At 42.0% G+C, this 20,650-nt stretch overlaps 1 protein-coding gene across 1 annotated transcript in view; it reads left to right on the top strand.

Moving 5' to 3' along the window:
- The window catches only part of DOCK8 (dedicator of cytokinesis 8), a 71,972-nt gene extending 61,037 nt beyond the window's left edge, over positions 1 to 10,935 (top strand). Inside the window, exons 39-47 of the mRNA XM_065661765.1 lie at positions 1,644 to 1,787; positions 2,648 to 2,779; positions 3,537 to 3,671; positions 4,203 to 4,292; positions 4,722 to 4,958; positions 5,597 to 5,740; positions 6,552 to 6,658; positions 7,943 to 8,110; positions 8,753 to 10,935. Of these exons, the coding sequence (XP_065517837.1) occupies positions 1,644 to 1,787; positions 2,648 to 2,779; positions 3,537 to 3,671; positions 4,203 to 4,292; positions 4,722 to 4,958; positions 5,597 to 5,740; positions 6,552 to 6,658; positions 7,943 to 8,110; positions 8,753 to 8,816 (1,221 nt within the window). The 3' untranslated portion in view covers positions 8,817 to 10,935. The remainder of the gene's footprint in view (positions 1 to 1,643; positions 1,788 to 2,647; positions 2,780 to 3,536; positions 3,672 to 4,202; positions 4,293 to 4,721; positions 4,959 to 5,596; positions 5,741 to 6,551; positions 6,659 to 7,942; positions 8,111 to 8,752) is intronic.
- The last annotated feature ends 9,715 nt before the right edge of the window (positions 10,936 to 20,650 follow it).

Here is a 20,650-nt window from a genome sequence, read left to right as displayed (position 1 = left end):
CTTTGCAGAAGATCATGGAAATACCAGAGGCATGTCATGAAGGCTTTCTCCTGCTACAGTGCTTGGACTGTAAAACATAGAAATACATACATGGCATTACTTATTACAGATGGAAAGACAAAGAATAGGAAATTGGTGTCCGTGGCTTTCTTGATTACTTTCATAAATAAATTACTCTTCTGGCCAGTTGTCTCTTTGTTACCAAAAACAAAAAAAGAAAAGGAAGGCCACATGCCATTCTGATTCTGCAAAAACCATTCTTCATGGCTACTGTCACAGAAAGGGAAAACCAGAAAATGAGCTGCACCATGGGCTGTATGAGTTGCCCTAGGTATGCACCAGGGAGATTGAGTCTGTTTGAAGTCACTATCTTCAATGAGACTGGTAGGTAAAAAGTGCTATGTGTGTGCTAAAATGCACTGCAGTTTTCCCTGTGGCTGAAATTTAGACATATTCTTAATTCCTGTGAATGCTGTCCTGGGTGAGCTTTGTGCTCACCCTTCCAGTGGAGGTGATGTGATGTGCAAATTAGGCACTGGGACAGTAGCCTGATTGGAGTAAATTTCACCCATAGAGAAATAAGGACATCCACAAAACCCAACGGGGAAGTCCTGTGTTGCTGGTGATGTGTGGTGCCAATTCTTTATCTGAAATCTGATCAATAGTAACAGTCCTCAGTGTCTTTGCCATTTTATAAAGATGTCTTTAAGGACTCGGCTAGCTAGCCAGCTGGCATCTATCCTGCACTCAGACAGATTGTCATTGGCAGTTTCTGCTGAAGTGAGACTCTAAGACACTAATTTAACTCCTTTTAATTACTAGCAAATCGAAGCTCAGTATTTCTGCTGCTGTTGAAAGTTACATATACTAGTTCCATGCTGTAGGTACACCTATTTTACTGTTCATTTACATGTATTTCTACGCATTATAAAATTTTTAATGTTGATTTTACCCAGTGTCATTTATTCAGAGGGATCCTGAAGAACTGCACACAGGTTATTTCATGGTCTAGAATTTCAAAGAGTGGCTGACACTGTGTACTTTAACTAGATTTATTTAAACATGTGTTAAGGTCAGTAAACTTAAACAGAAACCAAGTAAATTGTGTGTAATACCACAGAGGCTGACCAAGAAGCAGCAATCAGTCATTGCAGGTTTTACAGCAATATTGTCTATGTCCTACTTCACTGCTTCAAAAGTCAAATCAACAATTTGGAAGTTCAACTTCTTCAAGCAGGTGTCAGGAGGTCTGGGGTGCAGTCTGGAATTTCCCACACCCGGACTCCAACAGCCGGAAGGAAACACTGGTTGTAACCCCTGCGGTGTGGGGGACTGAGCTCATTGCAGCTCCATGGAAATCCCAGACACCAGAAGGGGGCCGGTTTGTGACCTGCAGGAGTCTGCCTTTTAAACCTGAGGCGAGAAGGAAAGTTTAGCATTCTTGTAGTGAAACTCCTAATCTGCCATCTGCGGAGATTTATGGTGTTTTATTTGCTTCTAAATGAAATTTAACTGTGTAACCCCTGGGTGCACTTGTATAATCTCATACTTCTTCCTGTCATGTAAATATGTTAAAACTGCCTCAATCTTTATGATGGACTATTGATCTAGGTTTCTGATTCCTCTGTTCTGATGTATTTTAGAACATTTCACCCAATGTGCTGGAGGAATCTGCTGTTTCAGATGATGTTTTATCTCCAGATGAAGATGGTATATGTTCTGGGAGGTATTTCTCAGAAAGTGGCCTGGTAGGGCTGCTGGAACAAGCAGCAGAGCTCTTCAGCACGGTGAGTAAGGAACAGAGTCACCTGGAGGTGGAGTGGACATATATGGGCTAGATCCATAGCTTATTTTCCAGCACAAGAAACAAAGTCTTGCTGCTAAACCAGGCTCCACACATCTGGCCTGCTGAAAAAAATAGAGAAGAGGCAGAGACACATTTTAGGCCTGACCCAGCCCAGCTCAGCCATATATGCACCTCTACTGTTCAGACTACAGCCAGCATTAGCAGAAAGTGATTGTCCCAGGAATGAATAGAGCCTTTCGAATGGTATTTTCATGGGACAGTACATTCCTGGAAAAATATCTTGCTTAAACTATAGATTTTAGAAAGCACGTGAGAGTTACTCCTGTGCTTTTACACAGCATACAACCAACCACCATAATCTGCACTTACCATTTAAAGAGTCATGGTATTAATACTCAAGTAGCTCATCATATTCCTCTAGTGCTGAAGAGGATATATGATTTAGGATCTCCAAAGATACCGTTTGGGTTCTTTCTGTCCACATGCAGCTCTGGTTGCTCTCAACCACACATGCTGAACAAATAAATTTTTTTCTGCTCACCTGCATTTCTAACTTTTCTAGCCCAATGCAGAAACCATGTGTTTTACACAGGAATTTGGGCTTGAGAGCCCAACAAATCGGACTTCCAAATTAGATTTGGCTTGTGGTTTGCAGTTCAGAACTACTCATTTACTATTACTAGTTTTTAGAAAGATAGATCAAGTAACATAGCAGATTAAAAGGTAAGTCCCATAAATCCCATTTTCAGCCAGGCCATTAATGGAGATCTAGTTTCTTTTCAGAGCACATGAGGATTCATTGTTTTTATTCTATTTTTTCCTTCATTTTTTTCTCCCAAGGGTGGATTGTATGAAACTGTGAATGAGGTGTACAAAATTGTCATCCCCATACTGGAAGCACACCGAGACTTCAGGAAGCTTACCTTGACACACAGCAAGCTACAGAAGGCCTTTGACAGCATTATTAATAAGGTACTCATGAGGCAAGGTGCTGCTAGCAAGACACATTACTGGGTTGCACTGTTTGTCTAAGACTGGTGATGATAAAACTGTGCATGTCAAATAGATCCATTCGTTTTTCTAACAAAAGCTTCCATCTGCTTTGATCTACCTACAAAGGGTAGTGCACAGTGAAAAGAGGCTCTATTCTCTGTGTAGGAAAAAGCATAGGTTAGTATAAAACTGGTTTAGAGTCACAGAAAAATAGCTGAACAGGTCAAACTTAGAATCAGAACGTGGTTATTCCACCTGGCCACATCTATTTAAGGAAAATATTGTCAATTTACTGGTGTTTTCAGTTATAAAACTGAAGAAATACAAAAGCCTGGCTAAATTCTCAGCACTCATACTGCCCCTTTCCTTCTCTTTCTTCAGAAGAGTCCAGTCAGTTTCAAATTCTTACTAACTTTCGCTGCAAACTTTTAATTTTGTTCACATCTATCCAATGAAATTAAAAAATAAGAACTTACTTTGTTTTGCAAAAGCCACTTCATGATTAGCCCGCATTTTAAAGTAGATCTCAGTCAAAAGTCCCCTTAGCATGTATGCTTTCCTTCATCAATATGTACTTCTAATCCGTCAGCACTGGCGATGCATAGAACTGGCTCTGAAATAGGAAAAACATAGGATTAGTGGGTTTTCTTATACATAAATTGGGAGGGAAAGGCATCAAAATACTACACTGTTGACATTAAAAAAAGTAAATTTCGTCTTTCTTTGTATCAATTAGGGTCAAAAGCGAATGTTTGGAACTTACTTTCGTGTTGGTTTCTATGGATCCAAATTTGGAGACTTGGATGAACAGGAATTTGTTTATAAGGAGCCTGCAATTACCAAGCTTCCTGAGATTTCTCACAGATTAGAGGTAGAGAAAAAAACATTGTGTTAATATGATCTCCAGTGTTATTTTATGATTTCTAATGAGCCCACACAGTTCTAGTAGTATTATTGCTATATAAAAATCACTAACAAACTGATTAGTACCTAAGATTATTTCCTTTGTATGCACCCTTTCTTTCCATTGCAGCCCTTTTTACAGCATAATGATGAAAGTGATACATTTTTTTTGAGGCCATGTCTGTTGTAGGCAGGCCTGTAAATATATTGAATTATTTGATTTAAGCATGCTAGATACTTGCTTTGGTATCTTCTCAGCTTTTTCATGGAACAGCAATGTTCTCTTCTGATCACTTTACCTCTAGTTCTATTTTTTTGTGAGCAACTTACACTGATCTTTGTCAGAAGATGCCTTAGCCTGGCCAGCTGTGGTTCATGAAGCCAACTCTACAGAGCCCAGAAATTGTCATGGTTACTCCTTTCTCTTACCGACATACACATCGTTAGCATTGTATTAAGGACTAAAACCACTCCAGGATAACTCTTGTTTCTCTTCCAGGGATTTTATGGCCAGTGTTTTGGGGAGGATGCTGTGGAAGTGATCAAGGACTCTGCTCCTGTAGACAAAAGAAAGCTGGATCCCAATAAGGTAGGGAAAGTACTCCTGAGAGTGCTGAATGCTCAGTTACAGAAGAGAAAGGAAGAGAAGGGGTCCCTTTGAAATGTTTATGCTCAAACATTAAGGTCGCAAAAAAATCCAATCTTGGCAGTATCTCTATGCCCAGAGATATCCTTAAAGCCTCTGTGAAAGGCTTAGCTTGGTGGTTTGTCACAGAGTGTGGATATTAGAAGTTCTGATCTCTGGTCCCTGCTCTGGCTCTGATCCTCAGGGTTAAGCTGTTCCCTCCCCAGAAGTGAGTTTTGTCAGATCTGAAGAAGAAAAGGAGCGCTGAAGAGTTTGCAGCTCTGTACAGCTCTATGCTTAGCCAATGTGAGCTACAGGATATTTCATATATGCTGTTCTTTTTACATTTCTTGGGTTGTAAAGTGCTGTAATGGTTCTTCCTCCTTTTCTTAGGCATACATACAAATTACTTTTGTGGAGCCATATTTTGATGAGTATGAGATGAAAGACAGGGTAACGTATTTTGAGAAGAACTTCAACCTCTGTCGGTTCATGTACACTACACCTTTCACCATGGACGGGCGCCCCAGAGGAGAGCTTAGTGAGCAGTACAAGAGGAACACCATCCTAACCACAATGCATGCTTTCCCCTACATCAAAACCAGGATCAGTGTCATCCAAAAAGAAGAGGTAATTGTGTTTTGAGGACAGATCTAATTTCTCAGGGGTTGAGGGAGTCTCTGGGTGGGAAGATTTTTAAATTACATTCTTAGCAGAAGAAGGCTGAATTTCCCAGATGTTACTCATAAGCAGGAATGGCATAAAATGGATAGACAAATGCAGAGTGGGTATTTACTATGGAGAAGAGGATAGCAAGTGTGTATTCTTCTTTTTGACCTCCTGGTTGTAATGCTGTGTAGGAGGATGTGTGAAGAAATATTAATGGCTGTATTTCTAAAAGGTAAAGTATAGTCACAGAACTACATTGGGCTCAGAGCTGGTTTAGAGACTTTGTAAAGGTAGAAAAAAAAAAGTTTTATAAAGGTAGAAAGTACAAAACCATTTCAGACATGAAGTCAGTAACTTAGAATGGTAACAAATTTGTGCAAAAAGGGAATCGGATTCACATTCTATTCTTGCAAATTATAAGATGTCAAAGAGCTTTGTTTCAGGTGCAGCATGTACCAAGATGACATTTAGGTTGAATAGTCTTCCTGGGTTTCACAGCTTTTGGCAGAGGAAAATGATAGGGATATTGCCAGATTTGGAACAGGTCAACTGCATGCATGATTCAGGTAATGCAGCACTTTTTCTCCCATTTCCATTAGTTTATTTTAACCCCCATTGAAGTTGCTATTGAAGATATGCAGAAAAAAACACAGGAACTAACTGCAGCCACCAACCAAGAGCCACCAGATGCCAAAATGCTCCAGATGGTTTTACAGGGCTCAGTTGGAGCCACTGTAAATCAGGTAAGGGATCAACACAAGCCAGATGAAGAGTTTCTGCATACTTTTTTCATTGTGCTTTCTTTTTTGCTCTCATCTCTTGCACTGGATGAAATAAATCTAGCAAGACACATTTAATCACAATGTGCATTTAAACATAATCCCTAGATATTTGGTCACTGTATACTGCTCATTAGGGATGCTTCTGGTGAAAATGCTTCTGGAACTGCTGTCTTGGTTGTAGGTGCAGAAACTCAAAGAAGCCTTGTGAATGCATCCAGGGATCTTCCAGTTCTAGGAAACTAGCCATACCACCCATTTTGTTCACTCAAGGTTTATCCTTTGGGAAAGGAATAATGACAACGATTCAGCTGTAGGACCACCACAAACTCATGGTTTTTCAGAAAATACATGAAGTCAAGACCAACCTGAGTGTTACGAACTTTGGAAAGAGTGGTCCTTTTCTGGGCTGTGACTACTTAACTCCCTTGGGGTCTTGTAAGGCTACACAAAGGAGCTGTATTTCTCTCATGTAACCAGGTCCAGCAGTACAGCTATCCAGCTCTTCTTTGCTGTGCAGAATCTGACACCTTTTCGGTGGGGCTGGAGGAGAAATAAAAACAAGAGAGGATAAAATATGATGGAAAACACCTCTGCTTGCCAAAGGAAAAGTTGGGGGGAGGGGGTGTGGAAGGGACATCCTGTTATGGTGACTATGCATAGGCTTTTTTTCATAATTCTGCACATGAAATAACAAACAGCTTAACCAAGTGTGTTTGGCCTGTTTTCAGCCCAAGCAGGTGGGTTTGACGTTTTTCTTTGTTATTCCCCTAAGGGACCACTAGAGGTAGCACAAGTGTTCCTGGCTGAAATTCCAGCGGACCCCAAACTTTATCGACATCACAACAAGCTGAGGTTGTGCTTCAAAGAGTTTATAATGAGGTCAGTACAAAAAAAAAAAAAAACAAAAAACAAACAAAGAAACAAACAAAAAAAAAAGCTGAGTTGCATCAATAAAACAAATAATCACAATAATTATGACTGTGTGATTAATTATGCAAGTTAGCATCATGAATCCTGGTATCTCACACTTTAGACACTTGGTCCAGACATGTTATATCTGCTCCATGGTAATGCTTTGGTAGGCTTAGCATCCCAAAAGGAAGAAAATTTTAATACTTCAAAGTAATTATGTATAAATTATGATCTTCCATTTTTTATATCTTTTGACATTTTACAGAAACCAAACATTTCTGATTATTGCCTTGCTTTTATAATCGTAGAATCATAGAATGGTTTGGGTTGGAAGGAGACTTAAAGATCATCTAGTTCCATGCCCCTGCCATGGGCAGGGACACCTTCCACTAGACCAGGCTGCTCAAAGCCCAGTCCAGCCTTGCCTTGAACACTGCCAGGGATGGGGCATCCACAACTTCTCTGAGCAACTTGTGCCAGTATCTCACTGCTCTCATAATGAAGATATTTTTTCAGTATCAAATCTAAATCTCCTGTCTTTCAGTTTAAAGCCATTGCCCCTTGTCCAATATATGCCCTTGTAAAAAGTTACTCTCCAGATTTCTTGCAGGCACCCTTTTAGGTACTGGAAGACTGTTACAAGGTCTCCCCACAGCCTTCTCTCCTTCAGGCTGAACAAGTCCATCTCTTTCAGCTTGTTTTTAATAAAATGACATTTCTGTGGGAAGCTGTTTGTAAGAAAACACTTGACCCTATCTGTCAAGCAAACGCATTGGCAAAGATAGACACATTTCGGCAATTTTTTTAGACGTGCTTGTAAATCTTAACTACCATATCCACATAGCAAGATACTCTTCTCCTTAGTCCAAACAAAGCATAATTGCTGAAGGATAAGTTTGAGTTAAATAAAAATGAGCCTTGTGCAGAAAATACAGCCTCTACTCCCTGCTATTATCTCTGCATCTGCTCATAGTAGGCAGGTAGCTCAGTATTCTGCAGTGATTAAACTTGTTTTTTATTAGCTCCCTCATGCATTTCTAATGTCTTTAAAATATCATCTCAATTTGTCTACTTGGAAAAGACAGAGGTTCCTTCTTAGTTCATTACTGTTTTGGACTTGACAAGTTATCAAAGGATTGCCTAGCCCAGAAGAGCTGGACCATAGGCCATTCAGGCTACCTAACACAAAGTTAATGCATTTAACAGAAGTAGGTCATACATATCACTCCTTTTCTCTTTCCTTTTGCCTAGGTGTGGTGAAGCAGTGGAGAAGAATAAGCGCCTTATTACTGCTGACCAGCGGGAATATCAGCTAGAGCTCAGAAAGAACTATGGGAAGCTGAAGGAGAACCTTAGGCCCATGATTGAGAGGAAGATCCCACAACTGTACAAACCTGTAATGAAGGTCCACAGCACAAGGTACAGTTAGGGCAGGGTAGTCTGTTGTAGCTATTAAAAAAAGATGCCATTTTTGCAAGAAAAAATGGCAGTTTTACAGGCAGCTAAAGCAAGGCCATAATATATACACTGCCAACTTCATACTTGATTAAAGTCTGCTGACTTCCATTGGAGCTGAATGTGGTATTGACTGTGTTAAGCTGCTCATTCCTGGGGTAGAGGGCTTATGTTAATTAAATACACTGTTAGAGAAGACTTCTCCCTTGCCTTGCAAAAAAGTACTGGAAACATCTTGCCATTTTCTCACAAGTGAAGCCAGGGAGGAGATAGAACAGGTATGTGGGTTTTTTTGAGCATGTGGCTCCATGTGCTGTTAGCCACCATTAAGTAAGAGTGGTCCTTTCACTCCCAGATAACATAATCAAGTTTAGTCCCATGACTGAGACAGGATAGTCTTAACTTAGGCTCTTTGTTAATGAGTATATGCTTTTTCACAAAGCCACTGTGTCCAGTGTGGGTAGGAGTGGAAGAAGGAATATACTTCTGACCTGCCAACACATAACAGCTGATGATTTGTCAGCTGCTGCTTCTTTTCACAAGGCAGGTATTTCTTGGATTCTTTTTCATTTGCCAACTTTTATTTATGGATCCATTTCATTGCAGGGAATCTTTTCGAAGCCACAGTTTTAGGAAATATGATGCCCAGACTTCTTCACAAAGCACCTAAGGAGTAGCTGCTTTGGCTGAGGAAGAGCTCCATGCTGCAAGCCAGAAGTGATGGGATATTCAACATTATGAAATCAGAAATGTCTCACAAGACAGCATGTGTGCTTTCTGGATAGCATGCAGAAAAGCATTTACACAAGATCACAAGAAAACCGAGGAGCGACGCCTAATCAACCACATTTCATGAGGGCTTGGGGAGGAAGAGGGTGCTTTTTAGGTACTTCTGCATATATTGTAAAATAATCACATAATGCGAAGGAGTGGACCACTAGAGCGGCCAGTTCCATGAGGTCAGTCATCGCTACCTAACAGACACAGAACTCTGTGTAGTTTGGTTGATGTGTTACATGAATCCAAATATACGTGTCTAAGGGACACTGACAAATTAGGCCTATTTATGGTCTTTGCCCAAGACAGCAGTTATCCATGGGCTTATGGCAACAATTCTGCAAGTTAATCACATGCTTAAATGCTGTCTTAATGAGGAGGGACATAGTCCCCTGCTCAGTGCTTGCTGAGCTGGAGCTGTAGGAAAGAATAATTTCCTCAATCAGTTTCTGTCACCAGTTTCTATCATGGTCCTTAACTACAGGGAGAGTTCTGCACGAGTTTTCTCAACTGAAGCTTCGAAAGCAAGAAGTAGCAATAAATATTTTTTATAGATTTTCTAACTTTTTTTCTAGCTATAGGGACTACTACTTGACATGCAGTTTGATTTCTTTATAATCAGTGTCATGTTTAGCACAGCTAATAGATAATAGCTTAAACAGAAAATGCTACGCTATGAGTGATTCTTTTACTATACAATGCTCTATGAAAATAACCTTATTCAAAATAGTTACAGAAGTGCACAAGGAGGATTTCCTACAAAGCACTTCACTCAGGCTTTACTGCAGCTTAAGAGAAGTTAGCACATAATTCATAATACCTAATGCTTAGTATTTTCTGAACCGTGAGCAAATGTTTTACTAAGTAATCTTTACAGCGCTGCTCTGAAGTAAGGAAATATCATTACAATTTTGCAGATGAGGGTGTTGAGAGAAAGAGTGAGAGATTTGGACTTCAGAACTCATTTAGTGAGGCAATGGCAGAGATGCGATTTGTACTGTGACCATGCTTACCATGTAATGTTTGTATTTTGAAACAAAGATCCATGAAAACATCCCTCAATGTAACTTCCTTCCATCCACCTTTTCAGGGTTTTGGAAATCATAGTTTAATGCTGATTAAAGTAACCAGTCCCATTTGCTGAAACACATAAATTAATGTGAAAATTAAATGAAAAAGTGAAACTAAGTTTTTCTTTTATACTTCATTTTAGCAAATTACAGTGAACTTTCTCAGAGCTGATGATGATTTTGAATGCGCTATGTAGAAGATTCACAGGGATGATCAGACAAGATGACACGTAGAAATAGGTGAAATAAACCCCACACTTACACAGCACTCGGAGCATAAGAAAACATCTCTCTCTGTCATATGTTAAATGCAATAACTGGGAGTAAGTACTCTGTGATTTTGAAGTGAACATATCCAGAGTACATAAGCAAATGGTATAAAAAGCTCAAAGCAAAAGATGCCTCCATGGAGTGGATTCTGTGTATTCCAGTTGCTTTGAAACAATTCTAAAGATTATTAATTTCCCAAAACTTAGAAGCTATGAGATCTCTGCCTACCAGAACTCAGCCCCTTATATATAGTTTTTAACAGCCTGTTTGGGAGGAAGGTCAGACTACTGTCATCTATCAATCCTGTAATCCAACCTTGTTGTTTACAAGATGCTTATCCTTTACCACCTAAATAACAGAAACCGCAAGTAAACAAAAAAACCCTACAGATGTACAACATACCAGGTAAAAGTAATAAAGTGTTTTATGTGTTGTGGTTCCTGAACTGAAACAATACTCAGGATAACATGAATACTGAAGGACTCTTCACTCACATTTTACAAGCTGAGCACCCCTCAACCAGTTGGCCAGTCTTGCCCTCAGTTTGTAGCTCATGTGATCCTTTATACAAATGAAACATGGTTTGTACATTTCTTTCAAGAGCTGAACTATGTCATATGTAAATTTTCTACCTGATGATATTAATTTTTCAATAAAGTGACTTTCATGGGATGTTTGGAAGTGCCTTTGTGTTGCACCTTATACCTCAATGGAATCCTTGTGGAAAGAAAATTTCAGTAGGAACAGCCTTTCCCTGTAGAAGCATATTGCAGCAGAAATTGCAAAGATGTGAGAGGAGGTGCCAGTCTGCTTTTTGGATAAATTGTGTCTGTTGCAAGGTGTAACAGGCAACAACTTGCTCCCAAACTCTTTTTCATTGATGAAAAAAATGGCAGTGTGAAGCTCAGTGATAGTAGTGCCTTCCTTTCTTCCTCCAGTGCGTAGCTGTAGAGCAGAAACATCCCTGATCCTTGAATGACATATCATCTGAGTGATTCAAGACTAGGAAGAGTTGTGTGTATCCACACTAGTTAGGTTCAGGGCTAAACTGCTAAGGCTGTCACAGGGAAGACAGCAAGCAAGGCACAGAACTACACCATCCTGGTCCAGAGATTCCCATGAGTGTCTCAGCTGGGAGTTCACCATAGCTCACTTGCTCCTTGCATTTGCCATCAGTGAGCACCAGCTTTAAGGAGCATGGGGCTGGTTTGGTGCTGGAATCTTTTAGCTCAGCACAACGTTCACCAGCCCAGGTGTGCCCTGTCCCACTGCACCGTGCAGCAGCATCAAGTATGTACATGGCCCCATCACCCAACAGAGCACAGCTGATCCAAAACATTTGGTGTGAGCACGTACCCACACATCTGCCAGCATGCAGACAACATGCATACATAAGGAGTCCATGCTGGCTGTGAGAATCATGGAATCAGAGAATCACAGAATAGTTAGGGTTGGAGAGGACCTCAAGATCCTCAAGTTCCAACCCGCTGCCATGGGTGGGGACACCTCACACTAGACCATGTCCCCCAGGAGTCTGTCAAACCTGACGCAGAACACTGCCAGGAATGAAGCATTCACAACTTCCTTGGATAACCTGTGCCAGAAGACCACCAATAATGCCCAGAAATATAAATAAACCTGTCAGCATGTTCTGAATACATTTGAGCAGCCAAGGTGGGTGCTTTTGGCCAGCACTACCGACCCTCCATGACTCCTGGTTTGCAGAACAGCTGCTATAAGGGGAGCACGCTTTTCATACTGCATGAAAAAAAAACACACTCTCAAGGCTTCAGCAGGTGAAGAACTGATCAGGCACGACCAAGAGTAGAGGTAGCCATACTTGTGCTGGGGAAAGAGAAATGCAGTACTGTTACTTAACAGCTGTCAGGTCTGGGTAACATGACCTCTTTCTGGAAGCTGAATGCTTCCTCAGTAAGTTTCCCACCCATGTGAAGACGTGGAAAAATGAACGCGAACATTTTAGTTCTTTTTGTTCCCCCTCCTATTTGTTTGTTGGAAGTATCATCTCAGAAAGTGGAATTAAAGCTTAGCAGACAGCCTTACACAGAGCCTGCTAGGACTCTTTAGGGTGAGACAATCTCTTAAAGCAATGCTTGTTATGAAAATAAAGCACATGAAAAAAAGTGTTTTGCTTGTTTTACTGCATTACAGTGCTGCTGCCTTCTGTTAGGAACACGTACAAGGAGTGTACAAAGGGTGTTGCCATTACTGCTGAATTTGGGAGTGTTGTAATTTGGGGAGTAGCTCAGCCGACTCTGTTTCAAATATCTTTTAAACCGGTTAAACGGAGTGATTAAAAAATAATAAGCAGGTCTTGATAACTCATCTCAGGTTGGGTAATGCTCTGGTCTAATCAGTGCACTGAAAGGAGAAGGGGCCCTGGTGGAAAGAGTAGTTTTTGATTACATGAATAAAGGCAATGCACACTCCCATAAAAGCTCCGTTAGTGCTTGGGAAGGTAACAGTAAAATCTGGCATTGGCTGTGTGTTTGACATAGTGAATTGAATACATTTCTATGACTCCCTATGTTCTATAAGAGAGATTGGCTTTAATGAAGCATTTTTATTCAAAAACTGACTGTTTTCCAAGTGTTTGAGCATTACAATGCTAATCTTGGTGAAGTTCTTTGCCAAAGTGTAGTCAGTTAGTATTGCTTAGTTAAAAGTCCTGCAAATGTCAAACTGCTTAGATGATCAAAACAAAAAAATCAAATCCCAAAGACCCTTAATAGTAGTTTTTTCTAGGATAAGTTTAGAAAGCCTTGAAAGTTGCAACAGTTTGTTCAGATTGTTTGTTCTAAGCAATCGGCTGCTTTGCAGTCTTTTTAATTCCCTATTACTGAATTTAAAAGATACCTAAATGCAAATGTAAATATCCTAAATCATTACGCGCTTTTTCTTCCTAAGGTATAACATTGATTTTATATTTCTATCTGTGGATCTAATGTTTCCTTTAGAACTATATTTTTACAGGAATAAGGGCTTTCTTTATCTGCCTCTATTCATGGACTATTTCTAAACCTGTATTGCATGCCTACTAGGATGCTGAAATCTAAATTACAAAGGAAGTTAAACTCTCATAATCAAAGGGATAAGGTATTTCAGCAGGATGGCAGGAGGACTATGTCTTGTGCTGTTTGACAAACACTGGTAAAACAGGAACTGGAAGGGAAGATTTCCTACCACACATTTCCAGCTTTCTCAAATGCAAATGACTGTACATATTCCCATTGCCCAAGGAGAGATTCATGAAGAGAAAGAAGAAGAAATAAAAAAGAAAAATAAAAAGCAAGCTTAACATTGTTAACATATCTACAGCTGAGAAGTGCCAGAAAGCTGTCTTAAAACCTCACACAAACAAGTGTTTCTGGACTTAATAACAGTGAAGAAAGGAAGTAGGTACAAGACCACATCCTTTCCTTTGTTTGCAGCTCAGTTTTAACAGAAATGAACAATCCCTTCTCAGGTTCCCAAACCTTCTCAAAGAAGAGTTGGAAGTGTTCCTAAAGGAATGTGTTGCTTCTTGTGTTAAGGCATGAAATCCTGAGCTCAAACTGAAACCCTTGGATTGGGAAAGGGGAAGCAGAAGAAAAAAGGGGAAGGGGAAGGGGAAGGGAATAGGGGAAGGAGAAGGGGAAGGGAAGGAAAAAGGGGAAGGGGAAGGGAATAGGGGAAGGAGAAGGGGAAGGGAAGGAGGAAGGGGATGGGGAAGGGAAGGGCATTTTTACACAAAATAGGCTGATACTGCTTGACTCAGAGATTAGAGATTTTACAGCAGACTGGAAAATGGCATTTTTGCTGTAAATTCATGCTGCCAGCTTCTAGTATTGGAAGAATAATATTAAATCAACAGGGTCTAAAGAGGTTGGCTTATGTAACAGAATTCAACCATTGATTAAACTAGGAAGAACAAAACTCTTGTAATCTGTGGCATGTTAATGAGAATACAGCTAGCCCTCCATGACTATGTAGAAAGGATTGCTCAGCTTAGCTTGTAGACAGACCCAGTTGCCCCCAAGGCCTGCTGCAGCCTAGGACAAAAGCTGCATCTGAGTGAAAGAAATCTATCCATAAAGAAATAAACAAGCAATCAAAGAGCAAAAGATTAGAAACCCAGCACACTGTGGGGAACAAAGGAAGTAGTACTATGGAAATGGAATTAAGGGCAGGTTAAAGTGCTGAATGCATCTCGCTTTCCAGGCATTCAGCACCAAACCCGGGGCTGCTGTACTTTAATGGAAACTGTCAGGCAAAAAGTAATCACAAAAGATTAAATAATAATAATAAAAAATATCAAAACCTCTATTTTTTTCTAATAAAAATGTTCTTAGGTTTGGGGTGATTTTGTGGATTTTTGGGTGTGGAATTTTTTGTGTTTTTTTAGTGTTTACTGTCTGGATTTTGCTTTTTTTCCATCAAGAACTGTGGAACTGCAAAAGTGCCAAACAAAAGGCACCCTGCGTTTTCCCATCACCCTTTGAAGGAGGCAGGCTAAGTGTCAGGTTGTTACTTCCAATGTGGAACCCAGGCCAGCTGGGAGCACTGCAACAGCCTCACATTCCTCCTGTGGTAATAGGTCACAAGAGAGACCACTGGTTCCATGTCCTATATGCAAAACGGATGCCATAGACAGAAACTGTTCAGCTTAGGAAAAGTCATAGGCAGGCATAGTTTGAGGAAACAGAAGGCAAAGGCAGAATGACCTGCTATTTCTGCTAGTTTTGGTTCACTGCTAAAATTCTCTATTACTAACCAAAGGAGGATGCACCCAAATGCACCCACCAGTGGCTCCACAGAGATGCTGCTCACAAGCCAGGCACCATCACTGGGGCACTGACCCTGTGGCACCGGCTGCTGTCACAGCACTCAGAATACCTCACTGACAGAGGCAACCTTCCTAGAAAGACCAGCTAAGCCTCCCTTCACTGCTGGTCGTTCCCACAGCCTGGTAAGGAAAAGCATTTAACACATGGTATTCATGGTTGCAAAACTGGAGCTTGTTTAATCCTCAGCTTAACTTGAACACTTCCTATTCAAACAGTTCCCATTTCTGCTCTCCATGAACCTATGTGTGGGAGGGAGGAGGCCTGAAGATGTTGCCGCTCAATGCCTCTGCTAGAAGGAGGGCAGAAAACTGTCCAGACCCAGGAAATGCTTTGGGATTAATGCATTTTTGTGAGTCCTCAGCAGCACTCTGCATCAGTGAAATACCAGAGTGCGCTCCCTGAATCCAGAGGGGACAGCTGCATACCATCTGTTAAAAACAGGGACTCCTCCTGTGTCATCAGACCGCTTCACAGTCTGAAACAGTGAGATGAGAGGGTACCTGTGACTATCCAACAACTGCCAGATACCAGGTGAAGCCTCTGGCTGGCAGAAATGAAGTTTTCAGAGGAATCTGTACCTATTGTCTGTGCCGGGCTGTGTTGTCAGGAGGTACATTTGCAGGCTGAAGACTTCCACTGGTAGTTTGTTGAAACATAAACATAGCATTATTAAACCTGGCATGCCATTGAGCTTGTCCGGTTTCCTACCCGTGCACCAGCCAGTAGCAAATTCTTCATGATGAAGAATCTCCGTAAGTTGTGAGGGAGGATCTACACCCACCTGCTATAAATCACAGACTAATCAGCAAGGCATGCACTTCTGCAACAGCTAAAACTTTCCCCAGTCTCTGCCAAAGCAGCTTCACACCGACATCTGCAGAACAGGAACGAGGAACCTGTTATTTTCTTCAGCTTGATCACTGGTTGAGGTGAGACCACCGGTGTTCAGAGTTGTCACTGAATGTCACCAGATGGCCCTTACAAATGACCAAGTACACCAACTTTTTTCTCTTGTGCTTTTACAGTCAAGGCCCTCTCTATCCTAATCGCATTTCTAAAAAATGGCATAATGCCTCTAAATTAAGATCCCCTCGTGAAATTAGGATGAAGGTTGAGAAACCCAATTCTAAGAGGACAATTGATTAATGAATTGGATGAAACCAAATCATCATCTATATAAGGTGATAATCTGTCTGTGCATAACAGCAGTCCCTGCTGGCTCAGCTCTGGCACAGAGCACATTTTAATTTGAGAATCTGTAATGTACAAAGATAGAAACAAACCTTCAAATGAGTCCTATATAAAATGCAGGTGTCCTTCACAGAAACCCTCAGGTCCTAGCTACGTACTGCTGTGGAACCAAACTCCATGAGGAGGGAGGAACTCCTCCAAGGAGCCACACGTCCTGGGGTTGTTAATTTCCCAATTCTGCCATTCCCTGGGATAAACATACACAAATTTAGGATTGCACTAACAGATTCTAACTTTGTGAATGCATTTAACAAATTCCTTCTTCCAGCGAGAAGTTGCAAATCTCTTCTATCCCGCTTTCTTCCTTTAATTGTTGCTTTTGGTTTTCACTATGGGTCTCAAGTTTGCTGTTGGGGTGCTGTGGAATGTTTTCTGCCAGTCCTGGCATGAGAGACAGGTAACATGCGAACTCCAACCAACTTGCTCAAGCCAGCTCTCCCTCCTCCGGACTTGCACATGAACCTGTTCATCTTCCCTAGTACGGGTGTCCTAATAGACTTTTGGTGATACTTTCAGGTTTTAGCAGGATTCCCCAATGTAGTTCTATGCACATACCCATCAAGGACATTATTACATTAATCTCTCAAACAACTCATGACAGACGTCAAGACCACGTAAAGCTTTGTACAGGTTGGTAATACAACTTCAAGCTTGGTAACACAGCTGCATGATGCTGTTTACAAGGAGTCATAGAATGATGAGGGTTGAAAAAGGTATTAAGATCAGCTTAATTCAGTATAAACTGCAGTGGCCTCTTCACCCAGTTCGGAGGTAAAACAAAGGTCTGGGAGCTCTGGAGAAGCAAGCATTCCTTAAAATATTTCAGCAATAAAAGGTAGATAAAATCTAGAAGGCAGAGCTATGGCAACTTTACCTTATTAGAGCAGATCAGTCCTTGGGGACTATAGTATTTTGACACTGCTCCCTCAAAGATAAGGGGAAAGGCAGGTGCTACATTTATCTAGTAAATGATTTCTGGAGTTGCATTCCTGTGCATTCATGCACAAATCAAGAACACTGTTGTGCCTCAAACATCCCCAGGCCTGATGGTGAGGTCCAAGACAATGTGTGGGAAACAGCAACACGTACCGTTCAGCACTGGAAACTCAAGATGGTGGAAACTCAGACGCACATTGCACCATTTCATTTCACTTGGGCCTGACTTCACATGTGCTGCTGCTTCCAGGCTGCCACTGATGTGATCCCTGAACTAGGGCAGAAAAAACCACTCTGCCTCCTTTTGTGTTTGTGTGACATCCCTCCTTTGCAGAGAGTGCTCAGAAGAAAAGCCACGTGGTAGGATTTGATAGCAGTGTGCTATGCTGAGAGAAGAGAGGCAGGGTGTACACCTATTGAAACTGCGGCTTCCCTGAAAGCAAGTCAGAACAGAGAGAAAGAGCTGGGCTTTCACAGGCTTGCCAGTGGAGAGGATTAGTCTGACTCTCAACTGCCATGCCCACTGTGTGGGGTCAATCACAGCAGTGCGGTGTGCTACCCCTGCTCTCCACAGTGGCTTGCAGAATATTCCGGGCTGCAAAGGTCCAGTGGTTTAAAAACTGGGTTTTACTTAATGCCTGAGGTTGCTGCTTGGCTTTGGCAGTGGTGGCTGCATGGCAGTGATCAGCACCTCACAACGTTCTTCACAGCACAGGGGCACCCCAGGCCTGAAGGGAGATACCTGAGGCAGCGCAGCCCTGGCCCCTTTAGCCCACATCTGTGTGAGACCCTACAAAGGCAGGGATGAATTGGGGCGGTCGCAGGGGCTGCAGTGCTCTGGTCAGGCTTAGGTAGGAGCTATGAACACTCCTTCCTGCAAGCCAAAGCTTATTTTCGATAAAACACAGGGTTTTTCAGGTAATGATATTTCTAGAATGGACAAAACAAAGCACAGGAAAGCATCCCCATTTCCTATGGAAAGCACTTTACAACTTTCTGTTTTGTTTCGGCAAACCAGAATTACTGTTTAGAAAACTTCCATAGGGCTGTTCTGTTTACAGGGCAGGGCCACTTCCACTGCCCCAGCAAATGAGGCGAAGCTTGCTGTGGCTTCAGGGCCTTCCCTGGAGCTGTGAGCCCTGCGGGGCTGGCAGCATCACAGAGCCTGGGGGTGCTGGGGAAGGAGGGAAAGAGGAGCAAAAAGTGAGTAACCCTCAGCCTTTTCCACCCACTGTGCTGCTGAGGGGATGCTTGCTGTGGGGCCATAGGTGCCCACCGCAGTTAGAGGAAGACCTGAGGCAACACATCGAAGGTGCTTGTGGCCTCTTGTCCCTCTATGGCTGCAGCTAAGCAGAGAACCGTTGACAAATGCAGCAGCAGAGGGGATGTCTGATCCTTTCCACACTTCCAAACACGGTATAGGCTACAGCAGGGAGCAGGGCTGGTGCGACCTGCCTCTAAGTTTAGCCCCCAGAGCGCCTGCATTCAGGTTCTTACAGTTAGCCACCTCTGAGGTGGCTGATGTAACCCCCATGCTCCAGCAGCCCCATGGCTCCTGAGTAAGCTGTGTGGGATACTCCACACAAAGCAGGTTTCAAGCACCGTGAGTGTTAAAACACAACGGATTGTGGCCTGAGTCAATGGGAACTCATTCTGCCTGAGCCCACCCAGCTCAGTGCACCACGCATGACATTGGGCAGGATTTCTCTTAAGTCCTGCTCTTTTTTACATACATGCTATGTGTGCATAGGCTTTATCTGTATTGTGTGCAACCTAAATCTCACAGAAAAGTCTTCTAAAGAAAAGTCTTCTAAAGCGTACACAGTATTTATCTGGACCAGATCCAGATCATGGAAAAACACAGTGTGTTTTCTCTCTTCAGGCGTTACCTTTACTTACGTCTGGACATGCTGCTTATGATCTACTCACAAATATGGGATATCTGGCTTTTTGAAGGAAATAGGTGGGTTTGGTCTTTTCTTCCAGCAGTGGAGGTTTTATTTTGCTAAATGTTAATGGTGTGTCCAGCCTTCCTACCTGCCAGAGCATGTTTCCAGTGAAAAGCCCCTAAGGGAGCTGGAAAAGCCCTGCAAAACTGCTCTGTGCTCCTCACTGGTGGCTGGTCTAAGCAAGCCAAACCCTCTCATTCCCACAGCCCTGCCAGGGCGGTGTGGGCTGCCCAGGCTTCTCCAAGGATGACATGAGCACCCTGTTCCTCACCGCTCCCAGCTGAGCAGGAGCACATTGACACTCTCATCCCCCTCTCTCCTCGAGGTTTACCTTGGATTCATTTAGGCTGAAACCAGTTTCTCTTTGGTGCTCTACACGGAGTCCACAGGTGATCTATGTCCCCTCTCTGAATCTCACCCATGTGCATGTGCCTGGGAGGCCATGGTGGATGGAGCAGAATGGCAGGTACTTACTGGCCCTCCTCATGTTCTGCTCTGTATATCCCAGGTCTGCCCATTTGCCAGATCTCCCAGCTTGTGCCCTTTGCAGTGCCAGACAAGCACCGAAAGGCAAACCAAGACCTGGTGGTTTTAATTGTACCATCAAAGAGAAACGCCCCATCTACTGCATGACCACACTGAAAGTCTTTTCCTGTCACTCTTATGCAGATAACAGAACAATTGACTTCTTTATTTAATTTTGCTTGTTTAAACTGTTGAGAGCTGGCAGCTCCTGAAAGAAAGGATTAAGTGGGAGAAGTAGAAAGAGCCCTATCTGCTTGCTGTGCTCATTGCCCAAGTCTGGAGAGCTTTCATTTGGTGTTTGTACAGTTTCTGGTACAACATGGTCCTGACCCAACTATTTGGATGAATAAACTGATGCTAAGGAGTTGTTTGCTGGCCTGAGTATACTTTCTTTTTAGTTGTTAATATAAATAATGGAAAGTGGTGCTCACTTTTGTCTCAACTCTTTCTTTCATCAGTCCCCCCCCCCCCTTTTTTTTTTCTAGGGCTGGTAACTCAGCCATAAAAAAATAGCCTCTGGATGGAAAGTTAGTTCAGTCAGGATTAGCAATTATTAATGTCTAAAAGCTGCAGGGTCTGGTTGCAGTGGGCTGTGAATATTTAAAAAAATATGTGCTCTTGAATTAAAATGTTTAAAAGCTTTTTTCTGTAATAAAAGCCTAGTGGTTTGAGAGGTGGTTTATATCAACACCATAGAAGCTTTACTTGCAAAAATACTTGATGCGATTTAATCTCTAAAATGTTTTAATGGCTTCAGAGGTTTCAGAAGAAATACTGGAAATTATTTAGACGGAAAAATCACCAAGCCTGCTAGCTTTCCATAGAACTTAAAATAAAACCCTCCAATTTGTTGTATACTGTTACTTGAGTGTGATCCAT

This window comes from Lathamus discolor, chromosome Z, assembly GCF_037157495.1.
Source record: "Lathamus discolor isolate bLatDis1 chromosome Z, bLatDis1.hap1, whole genome shotgun sequence".
NCBI lineage: Eukaryota > Metazoa > Chordata > Aves > Psittaciformes > Psittacidae > Lathamus > Lathamus discolor.
This window is presented reverse-complemented; position numbering and strand designations above follow the sequence as displayed.